Below are 24,508 nucleotides of genomic sequence, written 5' to 3' on the forward strand. Positions count from 1 at the left end.
GAACTGAATCAGAAATAGAGTTACTACCGAGTAGTAAATATGTCGACATCCATTATAGAACCATTCCTATTTTTTATCTCATTTAATACTCTCCTTTTCAAATATACCTTTCTTTTAAACTAAATTTTAGGTCCAATTAAAAAAAGAGTTGCTTAAGCCTCTCAGATGGCGAAAATCGATGCTCAGATCTATGGGACTCCTCTACCAAATAACTTCACCAGTACATAGAACACTCGTAAAAAGATAGTCGGCCATTTTCTCTCCTCTCTTTTATCTTGTGTTTTTACATATGCAGAGAGAGAAGAGAAAATGGCTGGCAGGATTCAATCAATCATTGTATGTACGTATATATAAATATAATAATTTTAATTTTCATTTATTTATTTATTGTTGGCCGCTAGTTGGTAAGTTTTCAACATTCAACTCTGTTAGACAATTATTATTATAGGTATTACTAGTTGAAACCATTGTTGTTAATTGCTTGGCTTGTTGTTGTTGATTGTTGATGGAATTTGAAATTGATGTCAAGGTTGAAGTTGAAGCGGTTGACATTGGAATTGGAATTGGTTTATCAGGTGTATTTAAAATATCTACCATACTTGTATCCAATACATCATCCTTATTGTTGTTGTTGTTGATCTGATTTTCATTTTGTTTTGGTAATGGTGTATTATTTCCTACCTCAATAAAACTACTTTCTAAATTATTATTACCATTTTCATATGAATTAGTATTAGAACTGTTGTCAATGTTGTTATTGTTATTATTATTATTATTATCTTGACTATTTGGTTTTAATGGAGTTTTAAATACTACTTTGAATTTTAATGGTGTTGTTGGTTTTGGTGGTTGTTCGTTATTATTATTATTATCTACATTGTCTGTATGACCATTTGTTTTTTGTTGTTTCTTGGGACTACCATTCTCCTCTTCTTCTTCTTCTTCCTCTCCATCTTTATATTGTTGATCATCTTCATCATCACTAAAATGATCTCTATGAGATTTACCATTACTATTATTATTATTATTTTGATTTTGATTTTCATTATCATTTTCATAATCAACCATTTCTTCATCTTGTTGTTTATATTTTGATGTTAATGATTGTACACCAGCATAGGCATCATTTGATCTAGAGTTGACGATTCGTCGACCACTAGAAGTATGGGTGATGGGTGTGGGTTTGGCATTGGCTGCCTGTCTAGCTGCCACGGTTCTTCGTCTCAGTCCGTATCCAGTCAACTCTTCCTCATCGTCTTCTTCCTCTTCATCGCTCGAGTCACCCTCTAGTTTTCTGCGTTCCTCTTCTAATTTTTCTTGCTCCAATTTTTTAAGATTCTGCTCTAGCAGACGCAGCGATCGGATTGGTCGGGGTGGAGGAACCTGTGCTCTTCGTTGTGACCGCATACGGTTGTTGATCTTTGTCAACACACCGTCCAAAAACTCGCCAATGTTCTCGGCCAACTGCTTCTCGCACTGTATCTCGCTCTCGGTCATATCATCAACAAACTTTTCCCAACTCTCTTTTGATGCACACTGCAATTCCCATTGACACGGCTTTGCGCCGAGTTGTTGGTTTTGGATTGATTTTCTACCACGTTGACTGAGAGGTAGAGCTGGTGGTGGCGTCTCTTTCCACAGTCTTTGGTCGTCTCCAAAGAACCAATATGTACATCTATCTTTATCTTGTCCAACTGGTGACAGTCTCTGAGATTAATAAATAAATAAATTTCAAACAAGTAAGTACTTTTTGTAATTAACCATATGTCGTCATCTTTCTTTGATCATCATACCAATTCATCTGGATCTTGTTCAGGACTACTAACTAGTTCTTGAATCAATTTGTTTTTAGCAAGATTCCAATCACATATACACTTTAGTATCAATAGACGATCTTTTAGTTCCAAATGTGAAAAGTGTTCATCGATAAATGGATTCGTCTCTGCATACTGTGCAAAGAATGGGTTTGGATTTATCTTCTTTTCAATCTCTATTTTAATATAATCTTCCCAATTTAAATTACTATCGATAGATAGATAGTATGAACGAATGATAATAAAGAGTAAAGAGTAAAGAGTAGGTAAGTAATGCGAATGTGAAAAGTAAACTTTACAATGTTTGAAGAGAGTACATACGTAATAGCACCTTGTTTTGGTTTGACAATTGGTTTCATCATTGGTATAAAGAGTTCTGAAAGAAAGGAGTGGTTTGCCTCTGGTGTAACAAGTGCATTCTCTAGATCGTCAATGTGGAAGGCATTAACATGTAATGCATCCTTAAAGTGTGATATGAATCTATAGGTGTAGGGCAACTGCCACATTGACCTAAGTTGATTTTTAGCTATAACAAAGAAATAGATAATATATATAATAAATATATATAATTGATCAATTAATAAACATAGTTCATCAATCTAGATTAATCTATATCTTAATCTATATCTATATATATTTATATTCATACCAGCAACTATATCCAATGACATTGTTGTTGTTGTGGTTGTTTGCTTTTACTATGTGTATCTACCCTTAATAAGACTCTCTATTTCTCTCTCTCTCCTCTCTCTCTCTCTCTATCTCGATAATAAATAGTAATATATTGGTGTTTGCGTTTATTATTATTATTATTAACTAGTTTGTAAAATCTGAAGTCGCTTTCGTTCAAACAAATAATTATTTTTTAGCCGTTGCACCCCTCAGCAAGAGTTTCGTATTGCAAAGAATATCGACAATTCTTTATCATAAATAAAATAAGATAAATAAAATCGAATATATCTTGACACAACTATCTCTGGTATTTAATATTATAATTTTTTTATAATTATTATAATGGATAGGATAAAAAAAATAAATAAAGTTTTAAATTTAAATTATGGTCGCTACGTTGTCCTCCCGCTGATGTTCATATGTTATATTTTTATAGTATAGTATATACTCATCAGATAATATATATTTATAGGTCTATATAGATAGATATAGATAAAGAGACATTCTTCAAGGGTGGTACAAAAGAAAAAAGATACAGTTATTCATGAACCCCAACCACTCGTATTAACACATTGAATGATGATGAATGAATGAATGAAGATGACAATATTCGACGATAACAATGATGATGATGATTGGGCAGATGTTGGTATTTTTATAAATAGCAACGCGTTGGACAAAAGGAAAAGAAACAATAGTATAAGGTTTCCCTTTGGATTCAATGGTTCATCAGGTCTGATCGACCAATGATGATCATTCTTTCTCTCTCACCAACTACCTCTCCTCCTCCACTTCGAGCCATCCACAGCCCTAATCAAATCATTTCCAATTCATCTCTTTTCCTCAACACCATCAACCATTGAACCCCTTTTTATCATCTGATTTTTCATAGGTATGTGCAATGGTGGAGGTGAGGGTGGGAGGTGTGACTTTAAAGAAGAAATAATATTAACAACAATTGTAACAAAAACCCATATGCGATCACCACACTCACACCAATCTAGACACACCACCATTAAATTAGATTTAAAAGAGTAGTAGACCACGATCATTGTGTTGTTTTAATGGAATGGCGCCAATATACCCCCCTTTACTATGAAAAAAGAGAGCGGAGCAACAATATACTCTCCCGCTCTTTATCGGACTGCATCTCCATCAGCTCAATGTAGCTGCAACAAAACAACAACAAACAAGGAGGATCGATCTACAAGAGGACGAATCCATATAGTTTTAATAATTTATAAAGGATTACTCGAAGGTCATACCTATTATATTACGGTACCAAACCCACCATCATATCTAGATTGGTCACCTCAAGGAGCAGTTAAAACCCAACAAAGCATCTTTGACTCGAATGGAAAGACCCCCAATTTCCAATTATCGGGACCATATACAATTATTGCAACCGGAGAATGTGGCAGCTTCAAGAGACAGACGCAACCAATATATGGTGGTTTAACATGTAGATATCCACTCAACGCAACACTTAACATCAAGCTAATCATTGATAACAACAACGACGGTATAATGGAGCCAGAAGAGACCAGGTATGGCCAATCGTACATTATCAGAGGTCCTTATCAGTCTAGTAGCATTAAACGTTAACAAAGAAGCAAGAGACGTCTATGGAAACCTTTACAGCCATCAACCAACAACCAGCGCTGACTATGATATTTATCAATACTATAATCACGTTCCAGGATGGTATCAAGCCAATATCACTGGTCGTCCAGAGTTTTATGAATTCCTTCCAACCATCACTAGTAGCGACAATTCGTCAAGTGTTGGATTCCTCACTGAACCATTCAAGACAACCAACTTTGGAACTGCTCCAGGATCGAATCCCCCTTCTAAACCGGCCACCCAATGTTCAACCAATTATGTTGTCGGATTAACTATTCGTATGTACGATGCATCAAGTCGTATGTCTGGTCGTATCAATACTACAAATGGAGACCCAATGGCCAATATCAACGTCACTCTTATCCCCGATGACCCCAACTATCCAACAGTGACTGTTCTAACCGATTCCAATGGAATGTATTCATTTGACCCTGTCAGACCAGGCGTGTACACCATTTCAGTCTTTGAACAAGACTATCAAATCACCAAGGGTTACAAACCAATTGCAACTGTCTCCACCACCAAGCAATTCAGAATAGATCCATTAAATGACAAGGATTGGATTGAGAATTGGTCAAATAGTACTGCGCCCACAAGATTTGTCAACAACAATTTCAACTTTACCATTGCATGTCAATCCATTCCAGATGCTGTTGAATTGTACACTGTTTTATTCTACGATCCTTATGGAAATGGAACATATTCAGCAGCCAATGGTAGTCCATCCAATCTCGACATCAATTTGTATGATACCAACTCTAGTGCCATTCTCCAAACTCAAACTACCAATTCAACTGGTGGAGTAATGTGGACTGGATTAATTGAAGGACATTCCTATTATATTAAAGTACCAAATCCACCATCGTACCTTGCATGGTCACCTCAAGGAGCTGCCAACACTCAACAGAGCTACTTTGACGCATCTGGAAAGACTCCAAACTTCCAATTGTCTGGACCATACGAACCAATCAAAACGACTGTGTGTAGAAACTACAAACTTGCAACTCGTCCAATCTATGGTGGTTTGAAATGTCCATCACAACTCAATACAACACTCATTGTCACTGTCTATCTTGACAACAACAGAGATAATCTTGTTCAACCAGACGAAGGAATGCTCAATGCCAACCATTCAACATCGGGTCTATTGGTGACACTCATCTCAGAAGCCAACAGTAAGGAAGCAATGGACTCTCTTGGAAAGACATACAACAAAACTCCAACCGTCGATGGTAATACCAAGGTTTATTACTATTACAATCATGTTTCAGGATGGTATCATCTCAACATGACTGGTAGACCAGAATATTTTGAATTCTCAACACCAACAAAAAGTAATGATGACTCTAATAGTACTCGATTCCTCACAGAACCATTTAGAACCGATACATTTGGAACAACTCCAGGGTCCATCCCACCAGCTAAACCAGCATACCGTTGCATAACCAATTATGCTGTTGGCGTCGGTGTCCGTATTTTCGATGCATCAAGTCGTATCTCTGGTCGCATCAACAATACAAGTGGATCTCCAATGCCAGATGCTACTGTCACCATCACTCCTGACAATCCAGCCTATCCATCGATCACTGTTCAAACCGATGAAAATGGAATGTATTCATTCGACTCTCTTCGACCAGGTACCTATACGATATCGGTCGTTGAAGAAGACCACCAACTCTCCAGTGGATATAAACCTATTGCATCTACCACCAATACCAAACAATTCAAGATTGATCCAGCCAATGATAAGGATTGGGTTGAAGATTGGTCCAATAATACAAGATTCATCAACAATAATTTCAACTTTTCACTGGCCTGTCAACCAATACCAGATGCTATTGAACTGAATACCATCATATTCTACGATCCAAATACAAATGGAGCGTACAATGCAGCCAATGGTGGACCATCCAATATTGTTGTCAATTTGTATGATACCAACTCTACAGCCATTCTCCAAACTCAAACAACCAATTCAACAGGAGGTGTCACGTGGACTGGGCTACTCGAAGGTCATTCTTATTATATGAAAGTACCCAATCCACCAACATGGCTAAAATGGTCACCACAAGGATCATCAAGCTACTTTGACGCAACTGGAACGACCCCCACTTTTTCATTATCTGGACCTTACCAAGCAATCAAGACAGCTACTTGTAGAACCTACAAAAGAGAAACAGATGCAATTTATGGTGGATTGGCATGTCCATCCCCAATCAACGCAACACTCAGTGTATTGGTATTCATTGATAACGACCAAGATGGTAGTATTGATTTAGAAGAGAGTATGTTCAAGGCCAATCACTCTGTATCAGGTATATCTGCCACTCTCTATTCAGCAGCCACCAACCTTGAAGCCAAAGATACTTTTGGAAAAACATATAGTAAATTGCCGATGGATAGTGATGGTAAATACTTCTACTACTACAACCATGTTCCTGCGTGGTACTATGTAAACATGACTGGAAGACCCGATTTCTATGGATTTGTCTCAGCAATACACAGCAATGATGACTCGGGCAGTATTCGATTCCTCACTGAACCATTCAAAACCGATACTTTTGGTACAACGAGTCTTGCAAGATCCAACCGACCCACCAAACCAGCCGACCATTGTTCAGCCAATTATATCATTGGTTATACAATCCGTCTTTATGATGCATCGAGTCGTATCGCTGGACGTATCAATGATACTAATGGAGTATCAATGCCAAACGTAACAGTCACCATGGTGCCTGACAATCCTGCCTTCCCAACCATCACCACCGAGACCGATGAAAATGGAGAATATTCTATTTCTCCTCTTCGACCAGGCGTTTACACCATATCGGTCGTTGAAGCAGACTACCAACTCTCCAAGGGATACAAACATACTCGGCAGCCAATGGTGGTCCATCAAATATCGTTGTCAATATTTACGATACCAACTCTACTGCCATCCTCCAAACGCAGACAACCAATTCAACAGGAGGTGTCAAATGGACCGGACTACTCGAAGGTCATACCTATTACATTAAAGTACCAAACCCACCATCTTGGTTGGTATGGTCACCACAATCATCAACAAGCTACTTTGACGCAACTGGAAAGACTCCAAACTTCAAATTCTCTGGACCATACAAACCAATTAGCACAGTCGGTTGTAGATCCAACAAAAGATTACCAGATTTGATCAATGGTGGATTGAGATGTCCAACCCAACTCAATGCAACACTCATTGTCACCGTCTCCATTGACAACAACAGAGATAATATCTTGCAACCAGAAGAGAGTATGCTCAAGGCCAATCATTCAACATCGGAACTATTGATCACCCTCATCTCGGAGCTCAACTCCAAAGAAGCAAAGGATTCGTTTGGAAATGCATACAACAAAACTCCATCCACCAGTAGCACTACCAAGGTTTATTACTTTTACAACCATGTTGGTGGGTGGCATCATCTCAACATGACTGGTAGACCAGAATATTTTGAATTCTCAACACCAATTAAAAGTAATGATGACTCTAATAGTACTCGATTCCTCACAGAACCATTTAGAACCGATAATTTTGGAACAAATCCAGGGTCCATTCCACCAGCTAAACCAGCAGACCGTTGTATAACCAATTATGCTGTTGGAGTCAATGTCCGTTTATATGATGCATCAAGTCGTATCTCTGGGCGTATCACTAGTCCAACTGGATCTCCAATACCAGATGCCGCAGTTTTTATCCTTCCCGACAATCCAGCGTATCCACTTTTAAGTGTTGAAACTGATGCCAACGGGGCGTATTCCATCACCCCTATTCGACCAGGCGTGTACTCTATTACAGTCGCCAAAGAAGACTATATACTTACGAGTGGATACAAACCGATTGCATCCACCGCCACTACCGTTCAATTCAGAATTGATCCACTAAATGACAAGGATTGGGTTCAGAATTGGTCGGGCAATACAAGATTCATTAACAGTAATTTCAACTTTAATCTGACTTGTCGGGTTGTACCAGACACTGTCGAATTGTATACCGTCATTTTCTACGATCCAAATACAAACGGAGCATACTCGGCAGCCAATGGTGGCCCATCCGATATTGTTGTCAACTTGTATGATACCAACTCTAGTGCCATTCTCCAAACTAGAACAACCAATTCAACGGGTGGAGTCATGTGGTCAGGATTACTTGAAGGACATACCTACTATGTTCAAGTTCCAAATCGGCCATCATGGTTGGTATGGTCACCACAAGGAGCAATTAACACTCAACAAAGCTCCTTTGACTCGGCTGGAAAGTCACCAAACTTCCAATTGTCAGGTCCATACCAAACAATCGGCACAGTTGGTTGTATAACCACCAAGAGAGCGACCCGACCTGTATATGGTGGATTGGCATGTCCATACCCAATCAACGCAACACTCATTGTATTGGTATTCATTGATAATGATAGAGATAGTGTCATCGACCTAGAAGAGAGTATGCTCAGGGCAAATCACTCTGTATCAGGTATATCTGCCACTCTCTATTCAGCGGCCACCAACAATGAAGCCAGAGATGTTTATGGAAACACATACAGTAAAACACCAGTGGATAGTGACGGAAAATACTTCTATTACTACAACCACGTTCCTGCATGGTACTATGTAAATATGACTGGTAGACCAGAATTCTTTGAATTTGTCTCAGCAATACACAGCAACGACGACCCAAGTAGTTATCGATTCCTCAGTGAACCATTCAAAACCGATACTTTTGGAACAACTCCAGTCTCCAACCGACCCACCAAACCTGCAGACCGTTGTTCAAGCAATTATGTTATTGGAGTTGCAGTCCGTATATTTGATTCATCGAGTCGTATCACTTCTCGTGTCGCAGATACCAATGGAAACGCCATTGCCAATGCTCAGATCAAGCTCACCCCAGAAAATACTTACTATCCCACCCTCTCAGCCACTACCGACGCAAATGGACAATATACTCTTTCTGGAATCCGTCCCGGTATATACTCGATTTCAGTTACCGCATCGGGCTGGAAACACAACAATTCTGGATACAAACCCATTGCCGCTGGATCTACATCAACTGGTCTATTCAGAATCTCTCCTGCAACTGACAAGGATTGGGTCGAGAATTGGTCAGGCAATTCAAGATTTATCAATACTCAATTCAACTATGTAATGACAAAGTAAAAGTAACAAACTAAAAAAAAATATAAATATAAACACAAACATAAAAATTAATTAAATAAACAAACAAACAAATCAATTAAATTAATAAATTAAATTAATCAATTAAATTAAACCACAATAAGTTTTGCCAAACCGATAAGATTTGTAATTCTATAATTAATGTCGCGAGGATCTTTGATTAACTAGTTTATATATACATTTCTCTTCTCTTATAACCATTTATTTATACAACAAAAGATTTTCAGATCTAGTTCTGATGTCCTTTTTCTTTCATATTTAACCAGTTTTCTTTAATTCGTATTCTATTGCAGAAAGATCATTATTTACATTTACTTCAAAGGTTGCTGGTTCAGGTGCCATTTTAATGTTTCCCCAAATATTTACATATAGTCTCATAAATCCATTAAATACTTTTATAATTCCATTTCGTAATATGATTGTATTTCCAGGTTGTACTACCTCATTTTGTTCTATACAAAAAAAGTTAGTTAGTTTTGGTTCTAGAATGCAAACATAATAAAACACTTCTTTTGCATTTACCATTCTTTACTGTTAATACGATTGTTCCTGTTTCATCACCAACAACTGCTTCAGATATCAATTCCTTCTTTTCTTTGTCTCTTTCAATCACAATCTTTGTATTTAAAACCTTTAATACTAAATTATGACCTTGTGTCATTGGTCTCAATTGATCAACCTTTGTAACTAAAAAGAAAATAGAAAAGAGTAAGAATAATGAACATCAAGTTATATCTATATATATATCTATAGTACAACTTACAAACAGCTTTTGCTAATGGAGGAGGATTATCTTTGGTCGTTGTTTCACTCATTTTCACTCTATCTCTTTCTTTATATTGTTGTCCAAGTACTAATAAATCGTTCTCTTCCTCCTCTCTTTCTTTCTCTTTATTTCTTCTATATTTGACTTCTTGTTTCTTAGACTATCTTCTTTATCTTTGTTATTATTAATATAAATAGAGAACTAAAGTAAAGTTGTGTTGGTCAGAAGTAACTAAGAGAAAAGATTCAACAAACACACACAAAAATTAATTAATTAATTAATTTAAATTTTCTGATAAACTAAATAAACCAAACATATCAAACAATAAATGACTACCACTTTGTTTTTCTTTTTTTTTTTTTTTGATTATTAAGATTTTATTTATTACAAAAAGTCTTTAAAAACCAGAATATAAAATAACTTATAAATTAGCCTCTAAACACACAAAACACAGAATGGAAAAGGAATGGATTTAAATACGACTTTCCAATAACATGTTGTTGTCGGGTGGGAGACCAACGCAAGCTTTCAAAATATTTTCAATGGCGGCTCTTTGTTTAAATAATGCGTTAACAACGTTGGCCTTTTCTGGGACGAGTGGGGCCTTGAGGAGATATGAGAGGATGGAGAGGACTGGGTGGAAGGATACGTAGTCTTGGGATTCTTGTGGCTTGAGAGAGATACGGTCAGCCAACTCTGCGAGGATGACGAGATCGAGGATGATTGGGGCGGCCAAGAGCGAGTCTTCGCAGGTGTTGTGAATGACGAGGGTGTTGTGACCACCCATGAAGATTTGTGAGGTGTATTCGTCCATAGCACGCTTGCTATCTCCGACGTATGGTACGTATTTGATGACGATGACGTGGTCTGGGTGTTCACCTTCCTTGTAGAGGATCGAGTTGGAGGCAATCATGTCGTCGACGACGTTGGACTTGGTGATCTCCTTGGAACGGAATTGTTGTGGGGCTGACAAGTTCTTACCGTCGTTGTTACCGAGATGGTTGTATGAGACGATAGAGACTGGCTTGATACCGGCAGAGACGAGGAAATCAGTCAAGACGGACTTGATCTTGGTTTGACCGGTCTTAAAGTCATCACCACCGATGGTGACGTTACGTTGGAGGGCCAATTCGGTGACACCTGGGACAAAGGTGTTTTGTGGGGAACCGTTAATGTATGGGGTGTCTTCGAGGATACAGGCGACGGCAAACAAGGTGGATGGGGAGATCTCTTCGTCACCACGGGCAATGGCGGCTTCGAGGTTGGCCCAGGTGTCGTTGGTACCTGGAATGATGGCAGAGAAACGTTCAGTGTTGGCAGACCAGATGACGACGATCTTATCGAGTGCGTTGGCAGTCTTGAACTCACGAATGTCACGACGGATTTGTTCCATTTGTTCCTTCTTGGTGCCGGTGAGGACGTTGTTGGCACGGTCCTTTTGGTTGGCAGCGATGAAGTCTGGGAAGTAGATGGATGGGAGTGGACGGATCTCCTTCATGTGTGGGACGAGTTGACGTTGGAGGTCATATTCCAAAACTTCAGCACGTTCCATGGCATCAGCAAGGTTGGCGCTGTTGATATCCCAACCACCGAAAACAATGTCGTTTGGATGGACCATTGGGACGATGTTCTTTAATGGAATGTAAGAATCTCTTCCATTCTCATCAGATCCCAACTTGATGGTGGAGGCCATAATGACAGATCCGAAATAGTTTGGCTTTTGGACACCAGACTTTGTCTTCCAACATAATCCCCTAAAAAAAAATAAATGAACAAATTAATAATTAGTATTAAATACAAATTAATTTGTTATGTTTTGTCTTACTCTCTGTTGGCAATGCAACCAGCAACGACGGTGGAACCATTGTTACCACCCAAACCAACGATCATACAACCCATCTTTGGTACCTTTCTTTCGGTCTTGAAAGTGTACTTGGCAGTGACTGGCTTGACAACCAATTCACCGTCTTCAACAGTGGTGGTGGTGGTTTGATATTCGTAGTTGGAGATGATGGCTTCATCAGTGTAGGTAACATTTGGGCTGTTAACCTTGAAGGTATCGTACATCTTGGCTGACATTTTTTAATATGTTTTATATAGAGTTTTATATATCTAAATAAATAATAAATAAATAAATAAATAAATAAATAAATAAATAAATAAATAAAGTAATAAATAAAAGATTGTAAAATGTTAGATTATTTGGTTCCGACATTTAATTATATATATTTTAAAACTCGGTTCTAAAACAAACAAAATTGAAAAACAAAAAAGATAGATTTTTTTTTGAAAACAAGGATTGTGTGTGTTTGTGTCACACATATTGGGACAATGACAGTGATTGGTAGTCTTTTTTGATCAATCAGCTGAACATAATATGTGTGTGTGAGCGCGAGTGGGATATTTTTTTTATGCATTGGGATACCTGTCCCACCATAATCATCGAGTCGAGTCGATAAGCACTTCACATGAACCCCATATTAATCTCTTCTTCTCCTATGATTGTCGTCTTTATCATCGCATCATGTGATGACTATTACTTATGATTATTACTATTTAATTCTTTTAATTGTATTCGCTGACTACTACTGCTGCTACGACCACCACTACTTTTTTCGTTTCTACTCGATTCGGTTAATTGTGTTGTTGATTTTTTAAAAAAAAAGATAAACACCGTTGCACTATAACAAACAGATAATATTTGAATAAATAAACTTGTAGATACTGTACTATTTAAATTTCTGGAGAGCAAATTTAAAAAAAGAGGGATATATATATGCGTGGATTAAAACAAACTACTAACTAAAAAAACTCTTTTCAAAGTGTCTGGGCATCAAAATCTATGGTGAGTGACTCACAGGATGGGAAACCAAAAATCAAAAGAATTCGAAAAAAAATAAATTATTTTGGATTTTTTTGGCGTTTGAGGCAAAAAACGGTTGTGTTGCTGCATTAGCGTCATGGATGTCGTTTTTGCAAAGACACTAGAACCCAACGATTGCTTGTCACCCACCACCTCTACCTTACTAAATTTCCCTTTGCACTGAGTTTCGAGCTTCTCTCTTTTTTTTTTTGATCTCTTAGATCCAAGGAGGTTGGGCGCTAGTGCCATAGTGCGACATTACCCCCTTACATTCTAGAATTGGCACATTCATGAGTCACCAAAGGACACTGTTGTGGCATTGTAGTGGCAATTCAATTTCACTGTCAATTTGAAATTATTTGGTTTGAAGAATATAAGAAGTGGAATAGAGGTCAGTGTTTGAACCATAAAGAAGAACACCACAATCAATAACCACACATAGATGACTCACTTTCACTTACTCATCAACCATGGTTTGATCAATAGATCATCTATTTTGGAATAGGTGTTTGTTGTATAATGAGTCACAATAGTTAGTTCATTAGGTAGTGCAGTTCGATGATATTTTTTTTTTTAATTCTTTCTTCCAAACCGATCAACACTATAGTACACAACCAAATTTTCATCAAAATACTTATTATTATTATTATTATTAAATATATTTATTTAGTGAGAATCTTCATGGTCGTATGTATAAACAAACAATAGTCAGTCACATGATGATGGCGATCAGTCAGATTCTAATATTTACTACTATACTACTATATTGTTATAATAGCTGTTTGCCGATGTCGTCCCAAAGACTGCAGAGAATTTTAGAGCTCTTTGCACTGGTGAAAATGGGTGTGATTTCACCAAAGGAAATGGTTACCGGTGGTGAATCAATCTACAATGAGAAGTTTGAAGATGAGAACTTTATTTTGAGACATTCTGGTCCAGGTACTCTTTCAATGGCCAATTCTGGTAAAAATACTAATGGTTTGTATCTCTATTAAAATAATTACAATTATATTTAAAATTATGTTTACTAATTCATTTATATATATATATATAAATAGGATCACAATTCTTTATTTGCACTGAAAAGACTGATTGGTTGGATGGTGCTCATGTTGTATTTGGAAATGTTATCGAAGGTTTGGACGTGGTTAGAAATATGGAAGCTCAAGGAACTGCAACTGGTCATCCAAATTACCTGTTGTCATTACAGACCGCGGTGAACTTTAAATGAAACGAGAGCAAGATATCTCAACCAACAACATCATCATCATCATTTTCCGTTTTATTTAAATAAACAATCAATATTAATAATACAAAAACCTTTGGTTCTTCAACCACAAACAATAATCAAACCAAAAGGGTGTTTTTTTTTTTTGGATGAAATTCCCCCCCTCATTAATATAAAAAATTAATTTTTTTTGATGAATTTCATCTTTCATTGTTCACCTCTCCCTCTGCGCACAAAAGGTTAACTTCATTCCATTACAAAAGTTCAGTACTAGTAGTAGTAATAATAATAATTAATTAATAGATTAAAATGACCAACCCAAGAGTTTTCTTTGATATCTCAATTGGTGAGACCCCAGCTGGAAGAGTCGTCATGGAGGTAAGTTTATAAAGACTTTGATAAAAAGTACTCGCTACTATGTGATACGCGACATCGATTACTAATAATCTGTTTATATTGTTATAATAGTTGTATGCCGATGTCGTCCCAAAGACTGCTGAAAACTTCAGAGCTCTTTGCACTGGTGAAAAGGGTGTTGGTAAGGCTGGTAAGCCACTCCACTTCAAGGGATCTTCTTTCCATCGTATCATTCCAAAGTTCATGTGTCAAGGTGGTGATTTCACCAGAGGTAACGGTACCGGAGGTGAATCAATCTACGGTGAGAAGTTTGCTGATGAGAACTTCAACTTGAAGCATACTGGTCCAGGTACACTTTCAATGGCCAACGCTGGTAAAAATACTAATGGTTTGTATCTCTAGAGGAATAATTACAATTATCGTACGATTTAAATTTATACTATGTTTACTCATTCATTCATTTTTATAATATATAGGTTCCCAATTCTTTATTTGCACTGAAAAGACCGAATGGTTAGATGGTGCCCATGTTGTATTCGGAAAGGTTGTTGAAGGTTTGGAAGTTGTTAGAAAGATGGAAGCTCAAGGTTCCCAAGCTGGTAAGACCAAGGTCCCAGTCGTCATTTCAAACAGTGGTCAACTTTAAATGTGTAGGTTAGTCTGTCAACCCCAACCATAAGATAATCAACCCCTTTTAGATCCATGATGATTAAATAAATAAATAAACCATTATTTTCTATACAATCAATAAATATACTTAATTACTATATACATATGTTTATATATGTATAATCAATCAATCAATAAATAAATAAATAATGGAATAACAAAATGATAAATAAAAGAAAAGAAATGAAAAGATAAAGATAAATTAAACTACTTTTAAAGGTATAATTATTTGTTGGTTTGATGTTTTTTAATAGATGGCTTTCGTATAAGTTTTATTTCTTTACACACTCATCACTCAGATTTAGAGAGCTTGTGGGTGCTTCAAGTTGTAAACTTGCTTGGCGATACGATCGAGATCACGACGACCGGTGGAGGTGATCTTTCTTCCTCCCTTGGTCTTGTCGACTTCGACAACCTTGAGTTGAGCAAGTTGCTTCAAAGCGTAACGGATGACGGCACCGCAGGCAATGGAGGTGTGGTTTGGACTGTTACCGAATCTCTCCTTACCACCGTAGATACGTCTGAATGAACCAACACCTTCGTTACCGGTGATGTAGACCTTACGGGCGAGTGAAGCGATTCTGACGTATAACCAGTCTGGGTTGGCTGGTGGGAGCTCCTTGAAGTGAGCAGTCTTGACGATATCAACCCACTTTGGGACCTTTACACGACCAGTCTTCTTCAAGAACTTGGCGTAGTGAGCAATGAAGTCATTTGGGGCAACGTCCTTAACGGTAATACTCTTTGAGGCCATCTAAAATATATTAAAGTAATATATAGTGTAAGATACAATTGAATGAATGTTAGTTATTATGATCAATCATAAGTTTCTGTTCGAGAAAAGCATAGTTTGTGCCGAGAGAAAGAAAAAAAATTAAAAAAAAATAGCGATCAAAAACACCCTGACGATTGTGATCTATAAGATATACGATTGTGTGTATATATGTATGGTGTGTGTATGTAAATGTTAAAAGGTATTTATAATATATAGTATAATCTCTAAAAGTATTTTAAGAAAAAAAATAAAAATAATAAAATACGTAACATGTGACCTGTACATCCAAGACTACTATACTACTACTACAACAACGAGTACAACATATAATTGTAATGCATATTGTTTTGTTTTTGAAACCTGTTTAGTTATTATTCATATCTATAATTATTTTTGATCAAATTATAATTCCATCATGTGGCCTCTCCTCGTTTACCAACTGTTGCTGTATGTAGTAGTAGTAGTAGTAGTAGTATAGTAATGTATGTATGTATGTATGTAGAAGAGTATACTATAATATAAATGATGAACGATGAAGATGAAAGCTAAACTATATTTTTTTTTTTACTCTGTTGTTTCTCTAAAACTATTTTATAATACAATGACGCACCTTTAATCTTTGGTTGTTTCACTGAGAGCAAAAGGGAGAAAAAAAAGACGACACAAAGCTTTTGACAGACAAAAAAATATGAAAAAATCAAAAAAAAATAGGTGATTTGTGTAAAAAAAATTACGAACTTTTGTAAAAACTGCCCATCATTAAGTTTTAGTGAGGGAGAGAGTGCGAGGAGGCATGTTCAACAGATCGACCATCAAAACTAAATTGATTGATTTTTTCAATAGTGATTAAGACTCAATCAAATAATTATAGTTCTTTGTCAGTTGACTTTCCGGAAGAAGAAATTCTATTGCAATTGATTTTGTTGTTCTCTATTCTATTATAAACTAACTTGTTGATATATATGTATACTCTACCACAAGATCAATGTTGGACTATTATCATAGAATAGTTTTTTTGAATGCGACAATGTTTGTGCTTGTTTTCCAAAGGGACTAGTGCAGCTGCAAAGATCTTTATACAATCGTTAGTTTTATTGACAAAAAAATAAAAAAGTATTGTGGTTTGGCATTGTGTCGATTGGACATCAATCATCGACTGTATTTGTCCACCAGTAGTTTTGTTTTTGCAGTTGGACAAATACAATATCAATACCAATACTTGACCACGATGAATATTTATTTATTTATTATTATTTTTATTGTGACTACCAAAAACTAATGAGAACGAATGAATGGAGGTCATGATAGCTACAATTGTCACCAATCAAAATACTTGATACTTTTAGTTTTTCATTCATTGTGTTTGTGGGGTATACAAGCGATGCACCAAAACACAAACACATAATAATATTTCGAGTTTACTAATATTATTATTTATTCAGTTCTATTATTCTCTCTCTCTTTCTTTCTTTCTTTCTTTTCAATGTACCATTATAGTTTGTGAAAAAACAAAAAATAGAGAGAGTTGCATCGCGGGCATTATTTTCGTTTTGATTTTAATGAAAAATGAATTTTTTGAATTTTTGGCTTGACGAGGAAAGAGCAATCATGTGAGACTTGTCAAAAATCATGAGCCGAATCCTCTCACGAACACAGCAGCTAGGTAAAGATACACACATAATATACTTTGCCATATCCCCTTTACATTTCAAGCATACTATTATACAGCATCGTCAATCACAATGAGAGAGGTGATAGCATTGTGATTAGCATCATCATTCAATCGATCGCGAAGCTTCAAACATATATATATATAGGATGATTGAATGTAAATGGGATAGGGGAAAGCAAACAGCTTACAGGACTATTTTACTGATCATCTTGTCACCTCCCCCCTCTATCTACTATCACTCATCACAACTTTTAGATTAGAAAATGACTCACTCATATGGTCTTCGTTCGGGTACTAGATCCCTCTTCGCACGTGGTTTCCGTCAACACGGTCGTCTCAATGCCACCACCTACTTGAGAACCTACAAGGTCGGAGATATCGTTGACATCAAGGCCAACGGTAACGTCCAAAAGGGTATGCCACACAAGTTCTACCACGGTCGTACCGGTCGTGTCTGGATCGTCACTCCACGTGCTGTTGGTATTGTCGTCAACAAGCGTGTTGGTCCACGTATCATTGCCAAGAAGATCTACATCAGAGTAGACCACGTCAAGCCAAACAACGCCCGTATCGTTGCTGCTGAACGTCGTGCTGCCGCCAAGGCCGAAAAGAAGGCTGCCAAGGCTGCCGGAAAGCCATTGCCACCAAAGGCTCGTTTCCCAGCCCTCCCAACCAAGGCTTTCTTCGTCAACCCAAGAGACACTGAAGTTGAAACCATCGCCCCACTCAAATACGAACTCCTCCTCTAAAAAGTTCTTTTCGTATATTGTTTAATAAATTTAAAATTCTAGCTAAAAACAAGATGATTACATGTAGTACAAACATATATTATATTACACATTATATTATATATATATAGTAGGATAGGATTATCAAATTTATTGGAACATATATATAAATATATTTATAGAATATTCAATCCTCAATGTTTAAGGATATATATTCCACTTTCGATTTAAAATTAATTACAATTATTTATTATTTATTTATTTCCACCTTTTTTTTGGATTATTATTATTTTAATTATTCTTCATCAATATCATTATTTGGTATTGATTCATTATTATCTTCATCTTTCTTTAAAAGTGGTTTAAGTGATTTGGAAAAGGATCTATTTCGAATGACCATGACAATGATGAGGAAGATGAGGAATGAACCAAGTACACAACCAATGACAATACCAATGATGACACCGGGTGGGAGTCTCTTGGGGGTGATGACTTCAATGGTTCGACATTTGTGGGTGGTTGGGGAGATGTCGAGGTTGGTGATGGTACAAGCTTGGGTTCCACAAAATAGATTAAATACTTGGTTCTTTGTAGTGGCTGCATCGGTATTGTTGGCATATGAATTGTTGGACAAGAGTAGTACCGTCTTTGAACAATAGATACTGGCACCCATATCTGCATAGTTGCCAGTGATAGCTGTAAAGTTGACGGTTACAGTTGACTCTGAAACCAGTATACCGGCACCTTGGAGGATGGTGTGGTTGTTGTTGTTGGTGATATTAGAACGTGTTACAGTTGCTCCAGTCGTCTCATTTAGACATATCGAACCGCCATAGAGAGCATGATCAAATTGGAATTGTGATTGATCGATAGAGATGGAGCTGACAGACTCTGTAAAGAGAGAGCCGCCCGACCCAACTGCCGAATTGTTTGAAAAGGAGACTGCGGTGATCGAAATGTTGGATGATAGCGTCGATGAAATGGCGCCGCCCGACACTAGAGCATTGTTGGATGTGAATGTACAGTTGCTGATTGATATGGGTTGGTAGGTGGTGGCGGTTGCATTGCCAACCGACAGAATAGCACCTCCGTTGAGATGATTGTTGTTGGTAAAGGTGGATGCTGTAATGTTGGATTGTGACAGGTACAGATAGATGGCGCCGCCACCATACAGATACTTGGTGTTTGGTTTGTACGTGGTCAGGTTAAAGTCCAACGATGTGTGGTCATATACAGTGGTGTCGTTCATTGTCAATGTACCCCATTCCAAAAAGATGGCACTGCCATTGTACGCAGAGTTGTTGTGGAATGTCGAACCAAACGACTCGACCAATGTATTGGCAAGTGTAATATAGACTGCTCCACCAGACGCCTGTGACGAGCAGTTTGAGAATATAGATCCATTCAACAACACACTCGACAACCCATACGACGCTGGAGGTGTCGAGTTGGTCGGGAGGAAAGACTGTATCGAAATAGCACCACCATACTGCCCCACATTAGCATTGGCAATATAGCAATCATTAATCTCAATTGAAACAACCGAGCTTGTCACATTGGTCGGTGCTATCAAAGCATCAATCAACGATCCATTTCCAGAAACCAATTGGTCCAAATTAAATTGTATAGAGTTGATTATAATAGTTGTACTTGTATCATTCAAACCATTTGTAGCATCACTACTACTACTAGTACTACTACCATTAATACCAGTATTATTGTTATTTGTAATATTTGTAGAGGAGGGTGGAGGGGGAATGATGATGAATGGTTGAATAGCCATTTTGTAGGTATCGTCGTTATTGTCATTTGATATGATGACAGTATTATTTGGTATTGTTGGTATAGGTGAAAAGCTAACCGATATGTTGTAAATCAACAGTCCAGTGTTGTATTTGCCACTATAGGTACCGGGTGCAAGTAACATGGCAATATCTGTATCATTGACGGTAGTTGTATTGAGCGCCAGCCACAAAGACGAGCATGCATTGTCGATCGAAGTACCACAAGTTGCTGGGTTATTACTTCCCTTTGAACAATCAACATATATCGTTTTAGTAGCTTGACTCGTATCAACAAGTAGTACTACTACTAACAATAAAGTTGAAAGTAGTACTATCATTGTTGTTATATTATTATTCTTATTCATCTTTTTTTTCTTTTACATCGACTGTAGACACATATATGTGTTTAAATAAGAAGAATAGGCGAGTGAGTACTACAGTTTGTTATTGTTATTGTTGATGATATGATGATGATTATTATTCTTTAGTTTGTATATAATTTAAATCATGATGAAAAGGTTAAAGAACGGTCACTGAAAATTGACATCTTCTTTCATATTGAAGATCTTTGCACTTGACAAGTGTGAGGAAAAAATAGTTTAAAAAATCAATAAATATTTAAAATTTTGTATACAAATATTACTTGTACTTATTAGATATCTGGTTCATTGTAGAGTCTTGTTGTTTGTATAGTATAATATAGTCTCGTAATAATATAGTAGTATCGTAACATGCGCATTATCATTATAGATGTATTTATTATAAATATTAATTTAAAAACTTAAATTTTAAAGGGAAAATGTACAATTAAAAGGTGAGTACATTGTGTGAGATATGACTCCAGCACCTTGCATACCCATCAGTTTAATCATATCACAAGCTATAAAAACAATGGATCATGTTAATATAAATATTATTACAATTTTAAATTATTATTATACATACGTGGAACAGCAGGTAAATTACAAATCATAGGTGAGCTTCCTTGGGTACAGTATGGTTGAATATTGGTAGTCATACCCAAATATTTTATAGAGTTTTCAAACCAAAGCATATTTGATGCCGGTGCGAAATAAATGGATAGTGATTTTCCAGATTGGGTAATATTTAGTACTAAATAAAGAAAAAGGAAGATTAAAATTGGAACCTTTAAGTAAAAGATAGATAGATAGACCAACATACTTTCACAATTCGAGAATGTATACAATGAACAAATAATGTTAATAAATAAAAGAATGTAGATGAATTTCATTTTTTTGAAGGGTTAATAACCAATAAATATTAAATTAATTATTTGGAAAGTTATTTAAATAAAGAATAATTGATAGATTTGATTTATTACTTGATATCAATACTAAATCCCTATTTATAAATAGTTGATGATCAAGGGATGTGGAATACCCATGGTTGGATTGAAATCTTCTTCTTTTTTATGGATGATTTCTGATAATTACTACTGTGATGTTGTTGGTTGGTAAATATAGTACACTATGTTGGAACCACCACCATTGTATAAATGAATTACATACTATTATTAAAGTAGTTTGGATATAATTAATTAATTAGTTCACCTTAAGTATTTTATCATCATGGCAACAACAACCTGTCTGTTAAAGTGTGAAAGGTTCTTCTCTCTAGAGAGAGAGATGAAAACAGGATTGAGAATGCTGTATAATTAAACATTCATATTCACCCGTCATGTCCATTGCACGGTATCGATCATCAGCGATGAGGATAAACTATAGTTATACAATAACAATAAATCGATCGATGGCTATGGTTGATCTCAGGGTTGTGGGTTCTTTATTGGTATTCCACACTTATCCTAACCGCACCAACCCTCCTACCATACCATCACCACAAATGTTTTTCCTCAACCACACATTTCTCAACATAAAGACATTAACCTAAAAGGCTCTTAGTTTTGTTATCGAGATATAACCACAGATTACCAAAAGTTCATTGGTGTGTGATCCTGATATATCATGTGGACAAACAATGAAATTCATTACACCACCCACTTATAATCAATCATTATTTTATAATGTTTGGTTTCCATTTATTGAATTATTAAATATTGCATTGTTAGTGTTGATCGATCGTTTTAAAATAAATGATTGTGATGATTGTTATCTCTTTCTTTTTTTATTTCAGTTTCCATATTCAACTGACCATACATAGTGGAGCTATTTAAATTTCATTATCTTGTAACTAATCAGATTTTAATGCAAACTTGCCTGTGAACCATTGAACAGTAACAGAGAATCGTTTCAATAAAACAATCTCTGACATCTCCAAGGAATGTGATGATACCTCTTTGGTCCACTTTGAAAATGATTCAATCAATGTAACATCAAAATACTTTATCATATCCTCATTGTTTTGAATAATACTATCCAATACTTGACACTAAAATAAATAATAATAAAGAGTTAATTAATTAACTATTTTCTAAAATCAATATTATTATATTATTTCTTACAATATTATGTTCAATAACAGAGGGAGGCCAATAATCTTCAAGCCAATGAATTAATTGTACCAATGTGATATCTTTGATATTGATGGATTCGTGAAGTGAAAGCGATTCGAGTGGATTGACATAGGTGTAGTAATTTTCAAGGAACCCAGTGAGATTAATGTCTACCAGAGTCTTGCCAATATCCTTGGAACCAATGATACAGTCACGAAGGATATGGACAATGGGTTTGGGATCGTGTAAAGAGAGGAAATACCCCTTTCTAAGACGTTCGGGTACTTCAGGATGCTTGTCGACGATGGCTTGAAACTCTGTGTCTGTGCCACCGAGTAGATTATGGTTACGACTGTCCATGAGAACAATCTCAACGTCTCCTGTAACATGTTTACTAATGACAATTGATATCCAGTGTACGGCAACACCCACCATGAAAATATGTGCATACGAATCACGTGTCTTGAATCGGTGACTAATCTCTTGCAACTCTTTGATCTCTTGTAGTCCAAGTCGGTTGTTTCGCAAAGAGTCTATGGCCCAGTCTGGTAGAACCGTGATAGGGTACTGTTGCTTGGATAGCACATTGTCACTGGTCAACAAATAATCAATATAACAACGTTCCATCACACCCTTTTGGATATACTTTTCATTCCATGGATAGTAAGCCTTCTTTTTCATACGTGCCTTGTCAATGAGCAAGTTCATCGATATCGTATAAATATGCCAAAACAGCGGTCGACAAAGCATCCTATTTAAATATTCAATTGAATGATCCATATCCTCTGCTCTACATGCATTATAAAATGATATACCATTAAATAAACTATAATATCCACAACTAATATTAAAATAATATAAGTATTTTTGGTTCATTCAATATTGGGAATTATCAATGTTATGGAATCAACATACCTATCATTCTTTACTTGTTTTAATACTCTTGGTTGCCATATAGTTACAGTATTTTCCAATTTAGTTTCTTGGTTTATAATCATTTTCTCTTGTGTAAAATGTATGATTCTATCATTTCTGTTATTGTTATTGTTGGTGTTGTTCTGTACAGGTTGTTGTTGTTGTGATTGATCATTAATGTTATCATTATTGAGTAAATCCAATTTATCTTTTTGTAATTGTAAATTATTAAATATTGATTGATTGATTGTATCACTATCCAATTTAAATTTCTTGGGACTGTTTATATTCATGTATTGGTCGTCATCCTTTTGATTTTGTTGTTGGTTATTATTTGAGGATGATTCGTCGACTAGATCATTTTCCTCTTGTTGTTGTCGTTGTTGTTTCTCTTGTAGTTGTTGAAGTTGTTGTTCTAGTTGTTTTTGTTGTTGATCTTTTATATCTTGTTCATTGATATGTTCTGATGGTAACAAATGATTGTTTCGATTATACTGTAAACTCTTTACAATATCTTGAATGATATCTAATATTATTTCTCTTGGTATATTTACATTATTATTATTATTATTCTTCCCATCTTTATTTACTTCTATTATACTATCCATGATTATTATGTATGGTTATAGATACCTCTCTCTCTTTCTCTTTCTATGGTGCATATGCAAAAGGCGACCGACCAACTAGTTAGACGACGCGCTGACAATTGTCAGCTAGAACCGAAACGAGATTTCGTTTGATTAAATTGTTCTGTCAAGGACGCCACTCGCGACAATCACAAAACTACAACGTTACCCTCTCTAGACTTGTCCACAACAACAACAACAATTATATTAATATAATTCTTTGCAGATAATGAAATGATACTTGTAATGTTTTATGTTAGGTGGTCACAATGATCATATTATTACAATGATTAATTACTCTACTATATTAATATTATTATTATTGATGTGATGATAATGGTGATGATTGTTATACA

At 36.1% G+C, this 24,508-nt stretch overlaps 8 protein-coding genes across 8 annotated transcripts; 3 read left to right on the forward strand and 5 right to left on the reverse strand.

Annotated features, from left to right (window-relative positions):
* Positions 1-384: 384 nt before the first annotated feature.
* DFA_00220 (DDT domain-containing protein) lies at positions 385-2,485 on the reverse strand (the record flags this gene model as incomplete). Its single annotated transcript, XM_004357879.1, has 4 exons — positions 385-1,707; positions 1,794-2,022; positions 2,136-2,340; positions 2,464-2,485. 4 exons carry the CDS (start codon positions 2,483-2,485, stop codon positions 385-387), a joined length of 1,779 nt encoding a protein of 592 aa, XP_004357936.1.
* Positions 2,486-3,086: 601 nt separating this feature from the next.
* On the forward strand, positions 3,087-9,278 carry DFA_00221 (uncharacterized protein; the record flags this gene model as incomplete). The annotated part of the gene is made up of 5 exons (XM_004357880.1): positions 3,087-3,135; positions 3,733-4,008; positions 4,076-6,394; positions 6,425-6,790; positions 6,970-9,278. 5 exons carry the CDS (start codon positions 3,087-3,089, stop codon positions 9,276-9,278), a joined length of 5,319 nt encoding a protein of 1,772 aa, XP_004357937.1.
* A 107-nt stretch (positions 9,279-9,385) lies between these two features.
* Positions 9,386-12,141, reverse strand: ino1 (inositol-3-phosphate synthase; the record flags this gene model as incomplete). The annotated part of the gene is made up of 6 exons (XM_004357881.1): positions 9,386-9,460; positions 9,606-9,748; positions 9,819-9,983; positions 10,060-10,209; positions 10,543-11,816; positions 11,888-12,141. The coding sequence occupies 6 exons, from the start codon at positions 12,139-12,141 to the stop codon at positions 9,386-9,388; spliced, it is 2,061 nt and encodes a 686-aa protein (XP_004357938.1).
* Positions 12,142-13,444: 1,303 nt separating this feature from the next.
* ppiA (cyclophilin-type peptidylprolyl cis-trans isomerase) lies at positions 13,445-15,156 on the forward strand (the record flags this gene model as incomplete). The annotated part of the gene is made up of 7 exons (XM_004357882.1): positions 13,445-13,461; positions 13,596-13,616; positions 13,704-13,903; positions 13,984-14,072; positions 14,457-14,531; positions 14,622-14,898; positions 14,987-15,156. The coding sequence occupies 7 exons, from the start codon at positions 13,445-13,447 to the stop codon at positions 15,154-15,156; spliced, it is 849 nt and encodes a 282-aa protein (XP_004357939.1).
* Positions 15,157-15,267: 111 nt separating this feature from the next.
* rps19 (40S ribosomal protein S19) lies at positions 15,268-17,312 on the reverse strand (the record flags this gene model as incomplete). Its single annotated transcript, XM_004357883.1, has 3 exons — positions 15,268-15,274; positions 15,518-15,933; positions 17,295-17,312. 3 exons carry the CDS (start codon positions 17,310-17,312, stop codon positions 15,268-15,270), a joined length of 441 nt encoding a protein of 146 aa, XP_004357940.1.
* Positions 17,313-17,889: 577 nt separating this feature from the next.
* On the forward strand, positions 17,890-18,375 carry rpl21 (S60 ribosomal protein L21; the record flags this gene model as incomplete). The annotated part of the gene is made up of 1 exon (XM_004357884.1): positions 17,890-18,375. The coding sequence occupies one exon, from the start codon at positions 17,890-17,892 to the stop codon at positions 18,373-18,375; it is 486 nt and encodes a 161-aa protein (XP_004357941.1).
* A 274-nt stretch (positions 18,376-18,649) lies between these two features.
* Positions 18,650-21,390, reverse strand: DFA_00226 (uncharacterized protein; the record flags this gene model as incomplete). The annotated part of the gene is made up of 3 exons (XM_004357885.1): positions 18,650-20,442; positions 21,084-21,251; positions 21,321-21,390. 3 exons carry the CDS (start codon positions 21,388-21,390, stop codon positions 18,650-18,652), a joined length of 2,031 nt encoding a protein of 676 aa, XP_004357942.1.
* Positions 21,391-22,349: 959 nt separating this feature from the next.
* DFA_00227 (uncharacterized protein) lies at positions 22,350-24,134 on the reverse strand (the record flags this gene model as incomplete). The annotated part of the gene is made up of 3 exons (XM_004357886.1): positions 22,350-22,547; positions 22,621-23,452; positions 23,527-24,134. 3 exons carry the CDS (start codon positions 24,132-24,134, stop codon positions 22,350-22,352), a joined length of 1,638 nt encoding a protein of 545 aa, XP_004357943.1.
* Between the last annotated feature and the right edge of the window lie 374 nt (positions 24,135-24,508).

Source organism: Cavenderia fasciculata (assembly GCF_000203815.1).
Source record: "Cavenderia fasciculata unplaced genomic scaffold Scf_Dfasci-F-a-11f03.f1-5, whole genome shotgun sequence".
In the NCBI taxonomy this organism is placed as follows: domain Eukaryota; phylum Evosea; class Eumycetozoa; order Acytosteliales; family Cavenderiaceae; genus Cavenderia; species Cavenderia fasciculata.